The sequence below is a fragment of the Ruditapes philippinarum genome, unplaced genomic scaffold (assembly GCF_026571515.1).
Source record: "Ruditapes philippinarum isolate M1 unplaced genomic scaffold, ASM2657151v2 ctg12028_1_1_1_1, whole genome shotgun sequence".
Taxonomy (NCBI): domain Eukaryota; kingdom Metazoa; phylum Mollusca; class Bivalvia; order Venerida; family Veneridae; genus Ruditapes; species Ruditapes philippinarum.
The window spans coordinates 34264-51044 of record NW_026851840.1 but is presented as its reverse complement, the minus strand read 5'-3'; the positions used below and the strand labels follow the sequence as shown (position 1 = coordinate 51044).

Sequence of the window (16781 nt, the reverse complement as noted above, 5' to 3'; positions counted from 1 at the left end):
TAGCACAGCTTATAGATCTTTCTTTTTTTCCCGTTTATTCTTAACTGGAATTGTATGTATTTATGTATTTAAATCTTGTTTTGAATATACAAACTTGAAACTATCCGATTAATACTGCAGTTTACAATCATCCTATTCTACAACAAAAGAAAGACGTGACCTATTATCAACTGGTTTAACAAAATAAAGCATTTGATTTTACTCTTTTTTGTTGGTAACGCAAGCATGTTATCCTGCAATAGGACCACAAACCACAAAAACGTCGAAGGCATTTCATGCTTAATATGGAGGCTGACATCTTGGAATCCGAGGTGAATTATTGTGAGAAAAATATTACTTTGAAAAAATTGAAATATACTTTAAGAAATAAAATCTAAATCTTAATGTGTTTAAGTAGCTATATCATGTCATGTAATGTTTACCTTATCATATCAAATAAAGTTCTCATAAAATCAGCAGCAAACCGGATGTTGATAAACTGTCAAATTTCATTCAAAACACGTGTGTGCAGACGATTTCCAATCCCATAATGAAATCAGTAACGTGTACCGCTCCTGTTAACATTGCTGTTGTTAAATATTGTAAGTCATTTTATTATTTATATTGTGCAAATAGATTTTCTGCCTCATTATTGCTTCAAAATATTCCAAGTGCTAATGTCACTTATTTTCGCGAGACCAAATTGTCAGCAAATACATTTGACATTGGCTGATTGGAATATTTTACTGCTGTCATGTTGAGAATTACCGTAAAAAAGAGTGTTTTCCGGTTGGACATGTAAAATCTTAAACCTGTTTTACGAATACCTAAATTTTAATTTATGTTTTCTTTTGAAATGAAAATAATATAAAGCTGATGAAATTACATGTAGGCTTCATGGTTCCAGTCTTTTACTTCCCTATAAAAGGAAATTAGACAAAGCCTATGAAAGGGGAAGTCGGTATTTTTATTTTACATTTTCTGTTTTAAAAGTGCCACTCGGTATTTTATACACTGCTTTCGTTAGTTCTTGTTTCCTTTATTATGGTTCCCATCCAAGATGGCTGCCAATAATTCCTCGGCTTTTATCGTTATCTTGTATGCCGAAAAGTTGCGATTTAAATGGTTAAACAAGTCCATTATTGCCAGTATTACTTTCCTAGTTTCTCTTTGGATTTCACTTTTAAGTATTTTGAGCTTTTTGACCAAATCATTTGATTGGGACTTTGACCTTTTAATGTTTGAATAAGTTGTATCACGTTTCCTAATTTTGCGAATAATGGACTTGTTTAACCATGGTAGATCTCAACGTGTTTTAGTGACTTTAGTTGGTATGTGAATAGAACAAAGGTGGTTAAGTTCGTCCTTGAAGGAAATCCAGGCTTTGTTAATGCTTACATGGGTAGTTTCTGTTGTATGCAAATGTCAATTCGATAAATTTTATTGCAGCATATGTCATATTTTGAAGAAAGTTTTAATAATCCTATTCACACAAATGCTTTTTAACTTTTAATTTAAATGGTCCATTACTGCTTATGTACATACATTGTGTTCTACTAAAATTATTTATCAGTTATCACAGGGTAAAAGGGTAAAATAATCAACAAAAATTCAAAATGTCATGCTGAGTCCAAATATTAAACAAAACTTCTGGTTTATATAAGTAAATTTCATTCTCTTTCAGGGGGTAAGAGAGATGAAAATCTCGTCCTGCCATTGAATTCAAGTGTAAGCGTTACTCTTTCACAAGATCAGGTAGGAATCTTGTTTGTTTGTTTGATAGGGTTTTAAGTCACACCAACACAGTATAGGTCATATGGCGACATTCCAGGAATCTTGTTGAATAGATTTTTATAGCAAATCATGGCTTTTTTCTTAATTTAATTTGCAGATACAGATTACTAAGCATGACCTTGAATAAAACTGACCTAAAATATTTATTATATGGATCAATAAATGATAGATGAAGTTGGAAGGAAGTATCAGTTTTGATAAAGAAAATTTTCACTGACAGCAACTAATTACTTCAAAACAACTAATTACTTTAAAGATTCTTTTATCCTTAATACTTTCAACTTTGATGCTGAAAATTTGCTTAATGATTTCAGCTTCGAGCAAAGACGACAATTTGTGCCTGTGAACATTTTACAGAGAATAAAATATGGTTGAATGGAAGGTATATTTTCTACACTCATTCGCTTGTCAAGCACCCAAAGCATCCAATTATCTTCTGTCATGTACTAGGCTATGATTCATGTTTGTGTTTGCTTATTATTATTTCTTAAATAATAAGTAATTTTGAAATGTCATGTAAAGTGTGATGTCATTTCCAATGTGCTTTTACTTCAATAATGGTTAGCAATGTAATGGATTTTCTGATGTGTGGCTAGTGAAAACATAAAAATCAATGTATACATTTCTAAAAGACTTAAACAAAATATTATTTAAAAGAATTTGTAAGGTAATTTTATTTAGCATTTATTTCTAGCTTACATGAGCACATGATGCCCTTGATTAGCATGTAGAAGTTGACTGTCTGCTGTCTGTCTGTTTCTGTCAAAGAAGGCTATTATGCGTCTTTTGTGACAATATGACAAAAAAACTGTGGTGTACATGTACGTGTTGGTAGTTTACCCTCCAGATGAAAGCAGAAAGCAAATTTGAATTCACCAGAGCAAAGTTCAGCTACTGTATTGTTCCTGAGCAAGGCTGTCAATAGCAGAGGTACAGTTAAATGACAGTTGAAAGATTTTCATGATCAATCACAACAAAAGTTGCCTGCACAATCAGAGAATTCAACCAGGGTCACCTGATTCACTGTCCAATGCTCTACGTACTTAGCAGTCGTCGAAATAAACTATTGCTTTCTATATTATAATTATGTACTTTAAGGGAGGACACATTTGAGTCACCAAGAATACAGAACTTGCTAAAGGAAGGTAATTCTATATGTTGTATTATCCATAATTTTAGATTTATAAGTAAACAGAAAAGTGATACATGAAGTAATGAACTTATTTAAAATATTGTAATCAAAGTTCAAATCTTAAAAACATCTAGTATATAGCCATTTCAGAAATAAAATGGAATTTTTCAAGAATGTTAAAGAACAATGCTAAGTTTTACATATTTGTTTTCATTATGCATGTATGTCTTACATTTTACTAAAATATGGCTAAAGTACGGAGTGTTAATACATTTTTATTTTTCACATACAAGGTTCAGAAATAATCATTTCTATGGATAACCTGCATAAAACATGTTTTGGCTGACTGTTTTAGTCATTTCACTGTATTACATTGTTTAGTAAATTTTCTGATTGTATTGCTTATGTCATTGTATGATTGTTGAAAGGACCACTCAGAATTACGTTGACGTCTCTTTCCAAATATTAACCACATATTGATATATTGGTACTAACTGCAAGCTCTTTAATGTTTCCATACAAGCAATAATTGTACAAATGTTCCTGTTTTAGAGATAACCACTTACTTTATAAAAGATTATGTATTTCATTTATTTATATCATCCTTTTTCTGAACATTTGTCCCTGTAGACAATTTGATGTAGGTGTGAAAGAACATTCTGACAACTCTTAACTTATCTTAGTTTGTACAAATTTTGTTTAGTTTGATTGTGTTGGAAGCTATAAGCTTATTGAAACACTCTAATCGGTTCCTGGAACCAACCAGTACTAGGCAATAAATTTTAAGTTTCTCAACCAGTACTAGGCAATAAATTTTAAGTTTCTTGCTCAAGGAAACAACAGCTTGCCCCTGACAGGGATTGAACCCACGCAGACAGCAATCCTTAGATTTCTAATCAGATGCGTTAACCACTTCACCATGCCACCACTCAACCTATCCTAGTATGTACAATAGCAAGTATAAGTTAAGTGTAAATATTTTCAGTGAAAAATCGAGCAAAACAACAAGGAGATGGAGGAAAAATACTAGACTGGAAGATTCATATATGTTCTGAGAATAATTTTCCCACAGCAGCGGGTCTGGCCTCGTCAGCAGCTGGTTATGCTTGCTTGGGTAATTATATATGTTCATGTCTATGTTTAACATGTGGAGTAGAGTAAAAATTAATTTAAAAATCCTTTAATATTCTAAAAAGTGTGCAGACATTATATGTACACTTTTTATGAGAAAATTTACAAAAGCAATTATAAGTTGAGTTCATATTTAGTTTTGTGTGCAACAACAGAAGATATTCATTTTAAACTTCACACAGCAGCTGACTCCAAGAAAAAGAAGTTAAGTCTGGAAATATACTTATTTAAAATACTTTGTTGATTTAAAAACTTCCAATAACTCTGGATTGGATTTTACAGAAATATTTCCCTTTGTGAATATTACAGCATGGATCTCAAACACTGAAAACAGTATAACTCGCTGTCTAATGTTAGCTCATTATTATTTCCTGATATATTTTCAGCATTTACATTAGCCAGATTGTACAGATTAGAAGGGGATATATCTGATATTGCAAGGTAAGGTTATGGTATTTGTCTGAACATATGTTTTAACCTTGTTAAGTTAGCATGTTAAAATGCCATAAAGAACAATCACCATTTATGCTTGTAATGATATATACCATTCCTGACATCAACATTTAAAGAAGTAACACATATTGACTATGAAATAATGCAAATCTAGCCCAATATCTCCAATGACTTTTTAAATTTGTTTTGATTAGTCTTCTGTCTCAACTATGTTTAGCACATATGGCCTTCATTGTCAATTCATAAATGACAGAATTCCCAACAGGTGTTACCGCATCAAATTATTTCAATTTTTTGATTGTTCATTGCATTTTGAAAATGATTTTGTTGTGTTCTTCTTGAAAATTTTGTTTTATGTTTTATTAAGAATAAGCAACCTTACAATAAGCTCAACCATATGTTAATTGTAGACTGTAGTCATATGGCAGATTTTCTTCTCTACATTTTTATGCTCGACTATGTACGGTTGATTTTGTGTAAAACAGCAAATTAAACAAAACATGTTACGGAAGGCCACCAAAGCTTTTAATGGAAAAATTACTGAGTTGGACAATTGAAATACGTGTCAATTTTGTAGTATCAATTAATTTTTAGACGGGGTTCAGGCAGTGCTTGTCGTAGTGTACATGGAGGTTTTGTTGTCTGGGATAAAGGGGACAAAGATGATGGTACAGATTCTATATCTAGACAGATAGCTCCACACACACACTGGCCAGATCTTCATGTGCTTATTCTAGTGGTATGTAATTTGTTGATATAAATGTTGATCAATGCAAAAATAAAAGTTAAGACATTTATAAATTGCAAAATTTAGTTTGCCCTTTCTTTGGTTGCATCTAATTAGCTCAATAGGTAGAACGTTGGACTGTGGATTAGGTGATTGGGATTCGATTCCCAGATGATGGAGGTCACTTTCATTGTGATTGATCATGAAATCCACTGTAAAAGTACCTCTGCTCTGGTATGTACAGAAGTGATCAGTTCCTTGTGAAAGTGAAGGCAACTGGTACTGGTAAACTGCTTGACAGCCTGTCCAGGAAAGATGTGTTGGTTGAACTGTGCTCTGATGAATTCATTGTAGCTTACTACCATGATCTGGAGTGAAAACTACCACCACCACCACCACTTGTTGTTTCTTTGTGTATTATGCCTGTATCATAGTGATCATAATGGTAGAAATGTTCATAATACAGCTACAAGCATCTTATTTCTGTGGTTCATTAATTTAGTCAATTTTTAACACAACAGTAAGCTAATGTTGTCATATTATATACTTAACAAAGTACAAAAAAAAAAATGTAAAATGGTTACACTGTATAGGTAAGTGACAAAAAGAAGCATATAGGAAGTTCCGAAGGAATGCAGACAACAGTTCGCAGCAGTGAGCTTATGTTAGAAAGAGTTAGACAGGTGCCAAAAAGAGTAGATCTCATCTCAAATGCTATACTCAGTAAAGACTTTGACTCATTTGCCACACATACTATGAAGGTGAGTACTGTTTTGGAGTTTTCTCGAGCTCCCTATATTCCATACTAAGATGTGTTTCTAGTGCTTTGTGTTTAACTGTAACTTATTAAAGAGTTATTGATCTTGATCTTGGTATTCATCAGCCCTCAAACATTAAATTCTGTAAGGAAATTTATTTTGACCATTTCATATGAATCTCTGTATTCCTTCTTGACTTTTAACATAACAGGAGTCTATAAATGGGATGAATTCAATTTATTACATGCTTTTCAATAGTTTATAGAAATATATCAGTGAAATAAAGAACTGATAATTCATTGTTTGAAACAGTGAAATTATCAGTTTGATAATTTCACTGTTTTGAATTTAAGCCTGTTACGTTATTTCAGTGAAATACCAGCGTGCACAGTTCTGGAAACCAGCTTAATGACGTCTTAAATGATGTCACGTTGTACTATTATTTGGCGCGCTTTTCGTTTAGCATTAGGTTAAAACGTCTTTTTAAACGTTTCTTTGCATATAATAAAAAGAAAATTTGTTTAGTTTAGTGTAAGATCGAAATATATTTCAGCTCATGAACACCAGAAGTTCATATTTCACTCTTGGCTTGGCCACTCGTGAAATATACCTTTTGGTGCTCACTCTGTGAAATATATTCCAATCTTACACTGAACTAAACAAATATCATCTATATATTTGTATTAAAGATAATTTTGTTTTTGATGACTATGTTATAATCAGGTATTATTGTATTTTCTCATGTTAGGAAAGCAATCAGCTTCATGCAGTATGTTTAGATACATATCCTCCAATCTCCTACCTGACAGATGTCTCCAGACAGGTCATCACACTAGTACATGCCTATAACAAATACTGTGGCCAGAATAAGGTATTACAATATTTTATACATTACAGCTAACAGCATACATGTATAAAGTGAATATATTTAGGAAACAGATCTTGTTTTTGAGTTTGTTGTTGTACAATATTGCAATTATCATGGAGTTCAGATGCTCAGGTATATAATCTAGAAGGCCATACGTTATGTAATTACAAACATCTGAACGAGTCCAGATGAACGGACTTCTGATTCACCAGGTGCAGGTATTTAATTTTAACAATTTGGTTGACAAAGTTATATTTTGTTGTTTTATGCTATTCTTCCTATTCTTCAGCAAATTTAAAATAATACTTGAGAGAGGTGGCCTTGAAATTAAGCTGTCTGTATATGTTCCAGTCCCATAACTACTCATTTGGCACTAGTACTGATTAGTTTCAGGAAACTGACTCAGGAGTGGTTCAAATATTTGTTTAAACTTTTATTATAATCTAGCTGAAACAAATATGTTTAAACTAAATTGATTCCCTGATAGAAGGTATCAGCTACTTGCAGTATCTGTAAAGACTCAAAGCTGGTAAAGTAATTGTCTGGAATTTGATTACTGATCAGCTCATAAAAATGTAAATTTGCTAAATACTTTCTGAACAAAAAGTCAAATAAATGTATGAAACAAAAATTATATGTAATATCAGGGCCGGCTAAATCTGATTTTGACATGCTCGACACAGGCTTTGGGACAACCTGGGTAATATGGACAATTGATTTTTATCATTCCAGAATATATATAATATGTTCCTAGATTCTGTTATAGTACTCTCCCATTTTTCTGCATCGAACTATCAACCATCAACCTCTTGTATCAGATGAAATACAGGGAGAATATGGTTGGAATTATGCATTTTGATTTATCCAAATTATCACAGAAAAAAAAGCTGCCACCAAGACATAAACTCAAAATTGCAATGTCCATATAAATATTGCTGTCCAAACTGAGTTAACTGGGCCTGAATTTCTTCTGGTTAAAAACAACTAATATCTAAATGATTTATTCTTTAACTATGATTCTCAAGAGCATCTTTTTATGTTTAGTTTTAGTAAAATTGAACTTGATATCAGGTGACCTAGATTTTGATCTTGTCTTTTGATGTACAGCTATGAAATTTGAACCATGTGTGCACAGATTAAGATGTAAAGTGAACTTTGATATCAGCTGACCTAGATTTTGACAAAGTGTCTTACTGTGTTGTCCTTTGATGTACAGTCATGAAATTTAGGCTGTGTGAAATATGACCTTCACCACCAAATTAACTAGACTCAACTGCATTGATATATTCCTACTCTGATCTTTTATTTGAATAACAATAGATTTAACCACTAATCTGATAATAAAGATTAGATACGTCAGGGATGTATGCATAATAACAATCTACAATTGTATAGAAACATAAAAAAATCTGTTCCTACACTACTATTTAGTGTTGTATTAATGCGGTGGCATAGCATTTTTCACAAATGCAATCTTGTTTATTTGTGTTTTTTCCAGGTTGCTTATACTTTTGATGCTGGTCCAAATGCTTGTCTTTATTTATTAGAAGAAAATGTTGCCATGGTTACAGCATTGATCAAGTATTTATTTCCTCCAGAAGATGTCAGCGAACATTTTGTAACAGGATTACCAGTGGATGAAGCAAAAGTTCCCGAGGTAAACTGTGTAATACTTGTCATAAAATGACTATTTTAAGATAAGGATAATGCTGACTATGTCAGTGGTTTTTGGAGTATCTGGGTTATAATATAACAGGACTAGCAACGGTTGATAAGTGCTGGGTTATCTTTTCATTATTAAGCGAGCGCTGTGCTATTTTGTCTTATTGATCATGGACACCAACATAAGACACCTTATCTATTTGGTAGTTGCTTGTACAGTATATTATGTCCCAGCAAATATACATGTCAAATATCAAGATGAAGTTATTCATAAGGTTTATTTAGTTGCTCTATGAAATATATCACAGGGAAGGGAATAGTTGCAGGTTAGCCATTTGACTATCTTAGGTTATGACTTACAAAAGGAGGATTAGAATTTAAAAAGTGTAACAATAAACATCAAGAATGATTACAAAATAGTATGATAAATATGTGTGTAATCAGGAGATGGAAAACCTTATGCTTTACATTAACCCTTAACATGTGGAACCAAAAGTGATAAGAGTCGAGCCTGCCTGGGTAAGAGTCTAGCCTGCCTAAACATTCAGCTCTATGCTGTTCGTAGTACAATTTTAACCTTGAAATGTTTGAATGGACTGTTCCAAATTCAATGTAGGGTAAATTTATTGCTCTATGTCAGCATGGTATAATTGTGTTTTATATGTACATGTAAATATACAAATATATATATTTGAATTGTTGCACATTCCACATTCTTCAAACAATATAGAATTGCATTTTCAAGATAAAATTCTATGTCCATCTTTAGTTATAATGGAACTATCTTAGAAAAATTATAAATTAAAACAGTTCTAACAATGCTGATGTCCCAATTTCTTTTATGGAGTGTAAGAATAAAATATGGGCAAAATCAACATGTATATATAGCATTTAATATAAACTGTCGGTATTGGTTTTTAAAAAAATACATGTATGAAGAAAACATCTATTTTATTTCAGGATTTTATATCTACATTAAATCTGCCTATCCAACAAGGTGCAATAAAGTATATGATTCATACAGTACCAGGAGATGGCCCACAAGTGTTGACAGATAATGATGAGTGTTTGCTTAATGAAAATGGCGACCCTAATTATTTGGTGCCAGAAAAACGAAAAATTGACTGTGTCTCATGATACGTTTATTTTCTTAACTTACTTTTTTAAGGATAATGGAACACAGTCTCAAGTTGTAATGTGTTTATATAAGACCTTTTGTCAGAGAGTCATAAATTACTACTTGTAGACGATATCAACAGTGGATGCTATGTACATGTGTACTTGCCAAGTTCATATAAACAACTAAGCTGGCTATTTTGTTACATTTTGCTACTTTACATTTTTATAAAGTGTTATTTTTGTTAACTTTATTATAACATGTTTTTACATATGCATTATTTTACAAGCATAAATACATATATGAATTTTTGTTGCCACATTATAATATCTTAATTTATATAATTACCTTCAACTTATAATAACAAGTTATTTTATATATGAGTACATAAATCTTACTTGTACCACTGTAGGGCCAGCATGTATTGCAGTGTGACCAGGAGTTTGTAGCTCAATATTTGTATTTTAAAACTTTGAATGGAGCATATCCATTTCACAACTAAGGGTTAACAATCTGATATTCAAATAAGAAATGAACAACTCCCTAGTTCAAACCAGGGCAAGTCCATTATGTAAAGAAAGCAGAACAAAAAAAGATTGACATTAATTTGTTGATAAACACATTTATATCAAGTAATATTTTAATAAAACTTCAATAATAGAATATTTACAGAAAATGCTCAATATAGAAATGCATCTGTGAAAGATATGCATATGTTTATGAGTGGCTTCCCTAAATGTTGATTGAATTGTTACTAATATATTTTCTTTGAAAATTATGACTATATTTGTTTTACTTGACAATCATGTACAAAATAAACATGTGGCATTCAGCATTGTTCATAAGACTATGATTAGAAACTGATTAGAAACTATAATATATGTATATTGTGTATACATAAACAAAACATCACTACTTTAAAGTTGAATCATTCAGTATAATTTATCTGCTCACACCTTAAGAACAAAATATCTCTGGTTGAAGTGACATAAATTATTATCTAAATATCCAGGTATACACCCTCTAATTAACAACAAAACATCTCTGGTTGAAATGATATCAATAATTATGATTTTGATATCCCGGTATGGAGTCCTAAAACATGTTCTCAAATTGTAACACACACATATTCATTAGAGAACATTTCTTGTTGATGTGATATCAGTCGGTATGATCTTAATATTCAGGTATTGGGACCTAAAAAATGTCCTCTAATTGTAAAACACATGCATGTTCATTACAAAACATCTATTGTTTAAGTAGTATCAATAATAATGATCTAAATATCCAGGTATTGGGACCTAAAATATGTCCTCTAATTGTAAAAAAACATGCATGTTCATTACAAAACATCTATTGTTTAAGTAGTACAAATAATAATGATCTAAATATTCAGGTATTGGGACCTAAAAAATGTCCTCTAATTGTAAAAAAACATGCATGTTCATTACAAAACATCTATTGTTTAAGTAGTATCAATAATAATGATCTAAATATCCAGGTATTGGGACCTAAAATATGTCCTCTAATTGTAAAAAAAACATGCATGTTCATTACAAAACATCTATTGTTTAAGTAGTATCTATAATAATGATCTAAATATCCAGGTATTGGGACCTAAAATATGTCCTCTAATTGTAAAAAACACGCATGTTCATTACAAAACATCTATTGTTTAAGTAGTACAAATAATAATGATCTAAATATTCAGGTATTGGGACCTAAAAAATGTCCTCTAATTGTAAAAAAACATGCATGTTCATTACAAAACATCTATTGTTTAAGTAGTATCAATAATAATGATCTAAATATCCAGGTATTGGGACCTAAAAAATGTCCTCTAATTGTAAAAAACACGCATGTTCATTACAAAACATCTATTGTTTAAGTAGTATCAATAATAATGATCTAAATATCCAGGTATTGGGACCTAAAATATGTCCTCTAATTGTAAAAAACACGCATGTTCATTACAAAACATCTATTGTTTAAGTAGTATCTATAATAATGATCTAAATATTCAGGTATTGGGACCTAAAATATGTCCTCTAATTGTAAAAAAAACATGCATGTTCATTACAAAACATCTATTGTTTAAGTAGTATCTATAATAATGATCTAAATATCCAGGTATTGGGACCTAAAATATGTCCTCTAATTGTAAAAAACACGCATGTTCATTACAAAACATCTATTGTTTAAGTAGTATCTATAATAATGATCTAAATATCCAGGTATTGGGACCTAAAAAATGTCCTCTAATTGTAAAACACACGCATGTTCATTACAAAACATCTATTGTTTAAGTAGTATCTATAATAATGATCTAAATATCCAGGTATTGGGACCTAAAATATGTCCTCTAATTGTAAAAAAAACATGCATGTTCATTACAAAACATCTATTGTTTAAGTAGTATCTATAATAATGATCTAAATATCCAGGTATTGGGACCTAAAATATGTCCTCTAATTGTAAAAAACACGCATGTTCATTACAAAACATCTATTGTTTAAGTAGTATCTATAATAATGATCTAAATATCCAGGTATTGGGACCTAAAACATGTGTTCTAATTGTAAAATACACGCATGTTCATTACAAAATATCTCTTGTTTAAGTAGTATCTATAATAATGATCTAAATATCCAGGTATTGGGACCTAAAATATGTCCTCTAATTGTAAAAAACACGCATGTTCATTACAAAACATCTATTGTTTAAGTAGTATCTATAATAATGATCTAAATATCCAGGTATTGGGACCTAAAACATGTCCTCTAATTGTAAAACACACGCATGTTCATTACAAAACATCTCTTGTTTAAGTAGTATCTATAATAATGATCTAAATATCCAGGTATTGGGACCTAAAACATGTGTTCTAATTGTAAAACACACGCATGTTCATTACAAAATATCTCTTGTTTAAGTAGTATCTATAATAATGATCTAAATATCCAGGTATTGGGACCTAAAATATGTCCTCTAATTGTAAAAAAAACATGCATGTTCATTACAAAACATCTATTGTTTAAGTAGTATCTATAATAATGATCTAAATATCCAGGTATTGGGACCTAAAACATGTCCTCATATTGTAAAAAACACGCATGTTCATTACAAAATATCTCTTGTTTAAGTAGTATCTATAATAATGATCTAAATATCCAGGTATTGGGACCTAAAACATGTGTTCTAATTGTAAAACACACGCATGTTCATTACGAAACATATCTTGATATAGTGATATCAATAATAATGATTAATATTCAGATATGGGGACCTAAAATATGTCCTCTAATTGAAAAAAAAACACGCATGTTCATTACAAAACATCTATTGTTTAAGTGATATCAATAATAATGATCTTAATATCTAGGTATGGGGACCTAAAATATGTCCTCTTATTTTAAAACACACACATGTTCATTACAAAACATCTCTGGTTGAAGTGATATCAATAATAATGACCTTAATATCCAGATATGTGGTACGAAAGTATGTCCTCTAATTGTAAAATACACTTGTTCACAACAAAACATATCATCAATCGGTATGATCCTAATATCCAGGTATTGGGACCTAAAACATGTCCTCTAATTGTAAAACACGCATGCTCATTACAAAACATCACTGGTTGATCATTACAAAACATCTCTGTTCAAAGTCAAGAAATACTTTGTCAGTCATCACTTTCAATGGACCTTCCCTTTTTCTTGAATACTTTCTCGTACATCCTCAGCATCACATACTTAAAAATAAAAAAACAGACATATTTTATTTTATTAGTGAAACACATATAAATTAAATATTGAAAAGTTTCAAATACCTATTCGCTTAAATTATAACAAAACCCAAAATTTGTTGAAATGTCAACCTTTTCAAGACATCTGCATTTGACAATAAATGCCAGGATTTAATTTACCATTTTTATCAATTATTAATTAAAATTCTGAACTTTTTGAGACTTCCTGTCATTAAATACCACGTATTTACGTGTATTTAACTTGATTGGTTTTACTTGACAAATCTTTTATATCCCTTTTTCCATGGTCGTTACGTGTATTGAATTGATGTTTACTTGCAATATAGATTTTTATACAAATATAGTTGGCACACTATCTAAAAGTTCTTCTCTTTATTGTTTTGTTGTTATGCGCTGTATTTTTTGTGGAAATTTGAGATACTTTTATTGAATGTTTACGGTTAGACGTGTTGAAACTACTAACACATTATCGTAATATACTTTTCAGAAGATATACATGTACGTGTAGCTTTAATTTTGTGCTTGAATGTAATCACTTATATAGTCTCTAAGTTTTACTTGGGCTTTTGTGGGAGGCTCGTGGCTAATGTTGAAAGAACTTGAATCAACTTTCTTTTTCTAAAACCTCTTGTTTCTGTTTTCATGTGTATTCATGTATTTACTTACATGTATATACCAGCAATGAAATATTATTACACTGTTAACGTCTTAATGTGTTGTTCCTTTAAAGACGTTTTAAAAATAGCATAGTTTGTGGAATTACAAGTATCTTAAGATATACACTTGACAAAATTTGCCTTTTCATACAATAGCTAGGGGTACATCATTAATAAAAAAACTTACAGAAACCATCATGAGTCCCCCTCCAACATTTGTGATGATTGCAGCATAGCCAATCTTTGATGTGTTACTCAACTCCGCGTACACGCTTGCTGCGATTGTTAAAACAGCTACAAGAAAATATTATCAATGTAGATAACTTAGTTTTGCCTATATTGTGCTACACAAAGTTGAAATTGGAACCTTAAATGACCAGCTTTTTAATCAAGTATTTAAACAAATTACAAAATGAATGAAGGTTATATTGAATTGCATACTTTTGTAGTACACTAAATCTCTGGATTATCAATATTGTACTAATAGTATCTCCTTTATAAAAAAATGCTATTTTACGCTGTATGGTAATTATTGATTTGTTTAAAAAAAACTGTAAAGGAGAATATCGGGTTTAATAACTGTTTCAGACGTCAATAAAACACTTACCAGCTGCAGGATATAGAACTCCAGCAATAATGGAACCGAAAGCCATGAATATAGGGTTCTCAAGACTATTCAGTATTAAACCAAACATCAGGAAGAAGAAAGACATGTACAGAAAAATCATTGCCGTAGACATCATGTAGAATGTTGTACGAATTACAAAGCCTGAAATGAATGCAAACAGTCAAAACACTGGATAACTAAAAGAAGAAAACACATTTGAAAACTTCTATTTTCTCACCAAAAATTACAATCACCGAAATGAATAAGTAGATCTTTTCTCAAGTATTCCCTCATATTAAGACTTTGCACATCGTAAATTAGGCTACTTTAGTTCTATACTGATAAAAATATTTAAAGAACAAGTCATTTTTGGATAATGTCGAAGTTATCATGAAATGATCGTTTGACAACATGTCTAATGCATTTCAATGTTCGTTAATTTATGTCAGTAAAATTTAACTTTAACTTGCAAAAAAAAGAATGCCAAAATAGCTAGATAGAAAGCTTCCTCGCATGAAATAATTCACAGTCCCTGCCGGGATTCAAACCCACAGAGTTGAAGTCAACAACCTTAACCACTCGGTCATGGACGCCACTCGGTTCTAATTTAGTGCCAATATTATCAAAGAAAACCAGGATGTCGAAGCTACATACGTTTTGAGGTGAAGTACACGACAGTAAATGTTAAATAAAGCACCGATTCCGACATTCATACACTTTTAGATTTGTCACCGTTGATATATAGAAGCCTTACAAAGTAACTTTTCAACTTGTTGAAATACTAGTAATATATTTACCCTTGGAATAAGTCAATAAGGAAAAGGTTCTGAACATTTTTAAAGAATATTTAATCTGCTGGAAAATGAAACCATTTTATTGGGTTTTTTTGTCATTTTATATTCCCGAAGACCTTCGGGACGTTCTATGATAGGTGTTGTCCGTCCGTCTGTCCGTAGACAATTGATATCCGCATGATAAATTTTGTATTTGAAGGGTATCAATGATTTTGTTTGTATTTGACATTTACGTATGTTATACTGTATATCAAAATAAAGGTTACGTACGATTGACTCTCGCTGCGATCAACTCATTATAAATAGAGTCCTGCCCTTTTACGCGCATTTATATGTGAAATTGATGGTTTTTGGCTTGATAATTTTTTTAAGTATATCAGTGATTCTGTACATATTTCATGCAAACATGTTATACCAAAGCACAATTAATCTTCGATTTTAATTCCTATCAAGCCATTATTGATTTCCGCAGAATAAATTGCAAATGATTTCACTGAATGTTTTTTTTATTTTATTGCATACAAGTATGTAATATCTAAGCAAAGGACAAGTCTGATTTTCCCTTCAAATCAACTACTATAATTGATTTTTTAAAGTCAATGTAAAATCAAAAACATGTAATCTAAAGAAATTAGATTGTAAATATTTCTTTTACATTATATGGAAAAAAATATCATGTTTGCCATTTACAGAAGGAATTTGCTGTCTATTTTAGGACACATTTTTGTCCATTTCAATAGCTTCTTGTAATTTTTTCATCCGGCGTAAATTGCCCTCCTTTAGCCGAGCTGTTATTAGCAAATGCTGCAATTAGTGTACTTTACGGCAATATATAATCTCTAATGAATTATTTCGTTGTAAAGACAAAAAAAATTACCTTTGCTCCCCTGTTTTTGATTAATACCGGTGTATGGGTACCTACAATCACCGGTTATAAGCCCAACCTCGTTGCACTTCCTATAATCTTCTTCCCAAACATATGTACCTTGTTCATAAGATGTGAACCAATATGGTAAATAAAATCCTACATTTACCAGTATAAAACTCGCAAAATATAGAAATATCAAAAACACAGCGTAGCTAATTTTCTTCTTATTCTTTTTCTTTTCTTCCGACATATTTCCACTTAATTTTACCAAATACTAGTAAAATGAGATTCTTTTCAAATTCAAAATACAAATCGTTTATGTGTTAAAAATAAGACGTTTAATTTACAAGGAAGTAGACTATGAAATTATATTGTTTGCAATTTACACTGTATACAATTAATATTACAAAGACATTCGATCAAATTCTTTGAAGAAGCTATTGCATGTTTTGAAAAGAACTATTGA

General features: G+C 30.9%; 2 protein-coding genes and 1 long non-coding RNA gene across 3 annotated transcripts; 1 reads left to right on the top strand and 2 right to left on the bottom strand.

Moving 5' to 3' along the window:
* The first annotated feature begins 366 nt into the window (after positions 1–366).
* On the top strand, positions 367–10183 carry LOC132741154 (diphosphomevalonate decarboxylase-like). The gene is made up of 11 exons (XM_060729253.1): positions 367–581; positions 1664–1734; positions 2088–2155; positions 2872–2918; positions 3891–4019; positions 4423–4477; positions 5084–5228; positions 5810–5977; positions 6723–6845; positions 8341–8499; positions 9465–10183. The coding sequence occupies exons 1-11, from the start codon at positions 530–532 to the stop codon at positions 9639–9641; spliced, it is 1194 nt and encodes a 397-aa protein (XP_060585236.1). The 5' UTR covers positions 367–529; the 3' UTR covers positions 9642–10183.
* Positions 10184–10223: 40 nt separating this feature from the next.
* LOC132741173 (uncharacterized) lies at positions 10224–13115 on the bottom strand. The gene is made up of 2 exons (XR_009627251.1): positions 10923–13115; positions 10224–10818 (listed from the first exon to the last, which is right to left on the bottom strand). It is a non-coding gene; the product is annotated as an uncharacterized LOC132741173 (long non-coding RNA).
* A 10-nt stretch (positions 13116–13125) lies between these two features.
* LOC132741165 (uncharacterized) lies at positions 13126–16674 on the bottom strand. The gene is made up of 4 exons (XM_060729281.1): positions 16325–16674; positions 14654–14815; positions 14234–14340; positions 13126–13375 (listed from the first exon to the last, which is right to left on the bottom strand). Exons 1-4 carry the CDS (start codon positions 16563–16565, stop codon positions 13307–13309), a joined length of 579 nt encoding a protein of 192 aa, XP_060585264.1. The 5' UTR covers positions 16566–16674; the 3' UTR covers positions 13126–13306.
* Positions 16675–16781: the final 107 nt, after the last annotated feature.

Coding starts and splice junctions, on each gene's coding strand:
- LOC132741154 (XM_060729253.1), top strand. CDS start 530: ATGAAATCAGTAACGTGTACCGCTCCTGTTAACATTGCTGTTGTTAAA. Junction 582..1,663: donor CATTGCTGTTGTTAAATATT/GTAAGTCATTTT, acceptor ATTCTCTTTCAG/GGGGTAAGAGAGATGAAAAT. Junction 5,229..5,809: donor TTCATGTGCTTATTCTAGTG/GTATGTAATTTG, acceptor TACACTGTATAG/GTAAGTGACAAAAAGAAGCA.
- LOC132741165 (XM_060729281.1), bottom strand. CDS start 16,565: ATGTCGGAAGAAAAGAAAAAGAATAAGAAGAAAATTAGCTACGCTGTG. Junction 14,816..16,324: donor TCAAAAACAGGGGAGCAAAG/GTAATTTTTTTT, acceptor CATTCATTTCAG/GCTTTGTAATTCGTACAACA. Junction 14,341..14,653: donor AGTTCTATATCCTGCAGCTG/GTAAGTGTTTTA, acceptor ATTTTCTTGTAG/CTGTTTTAACAATCGCAGCA.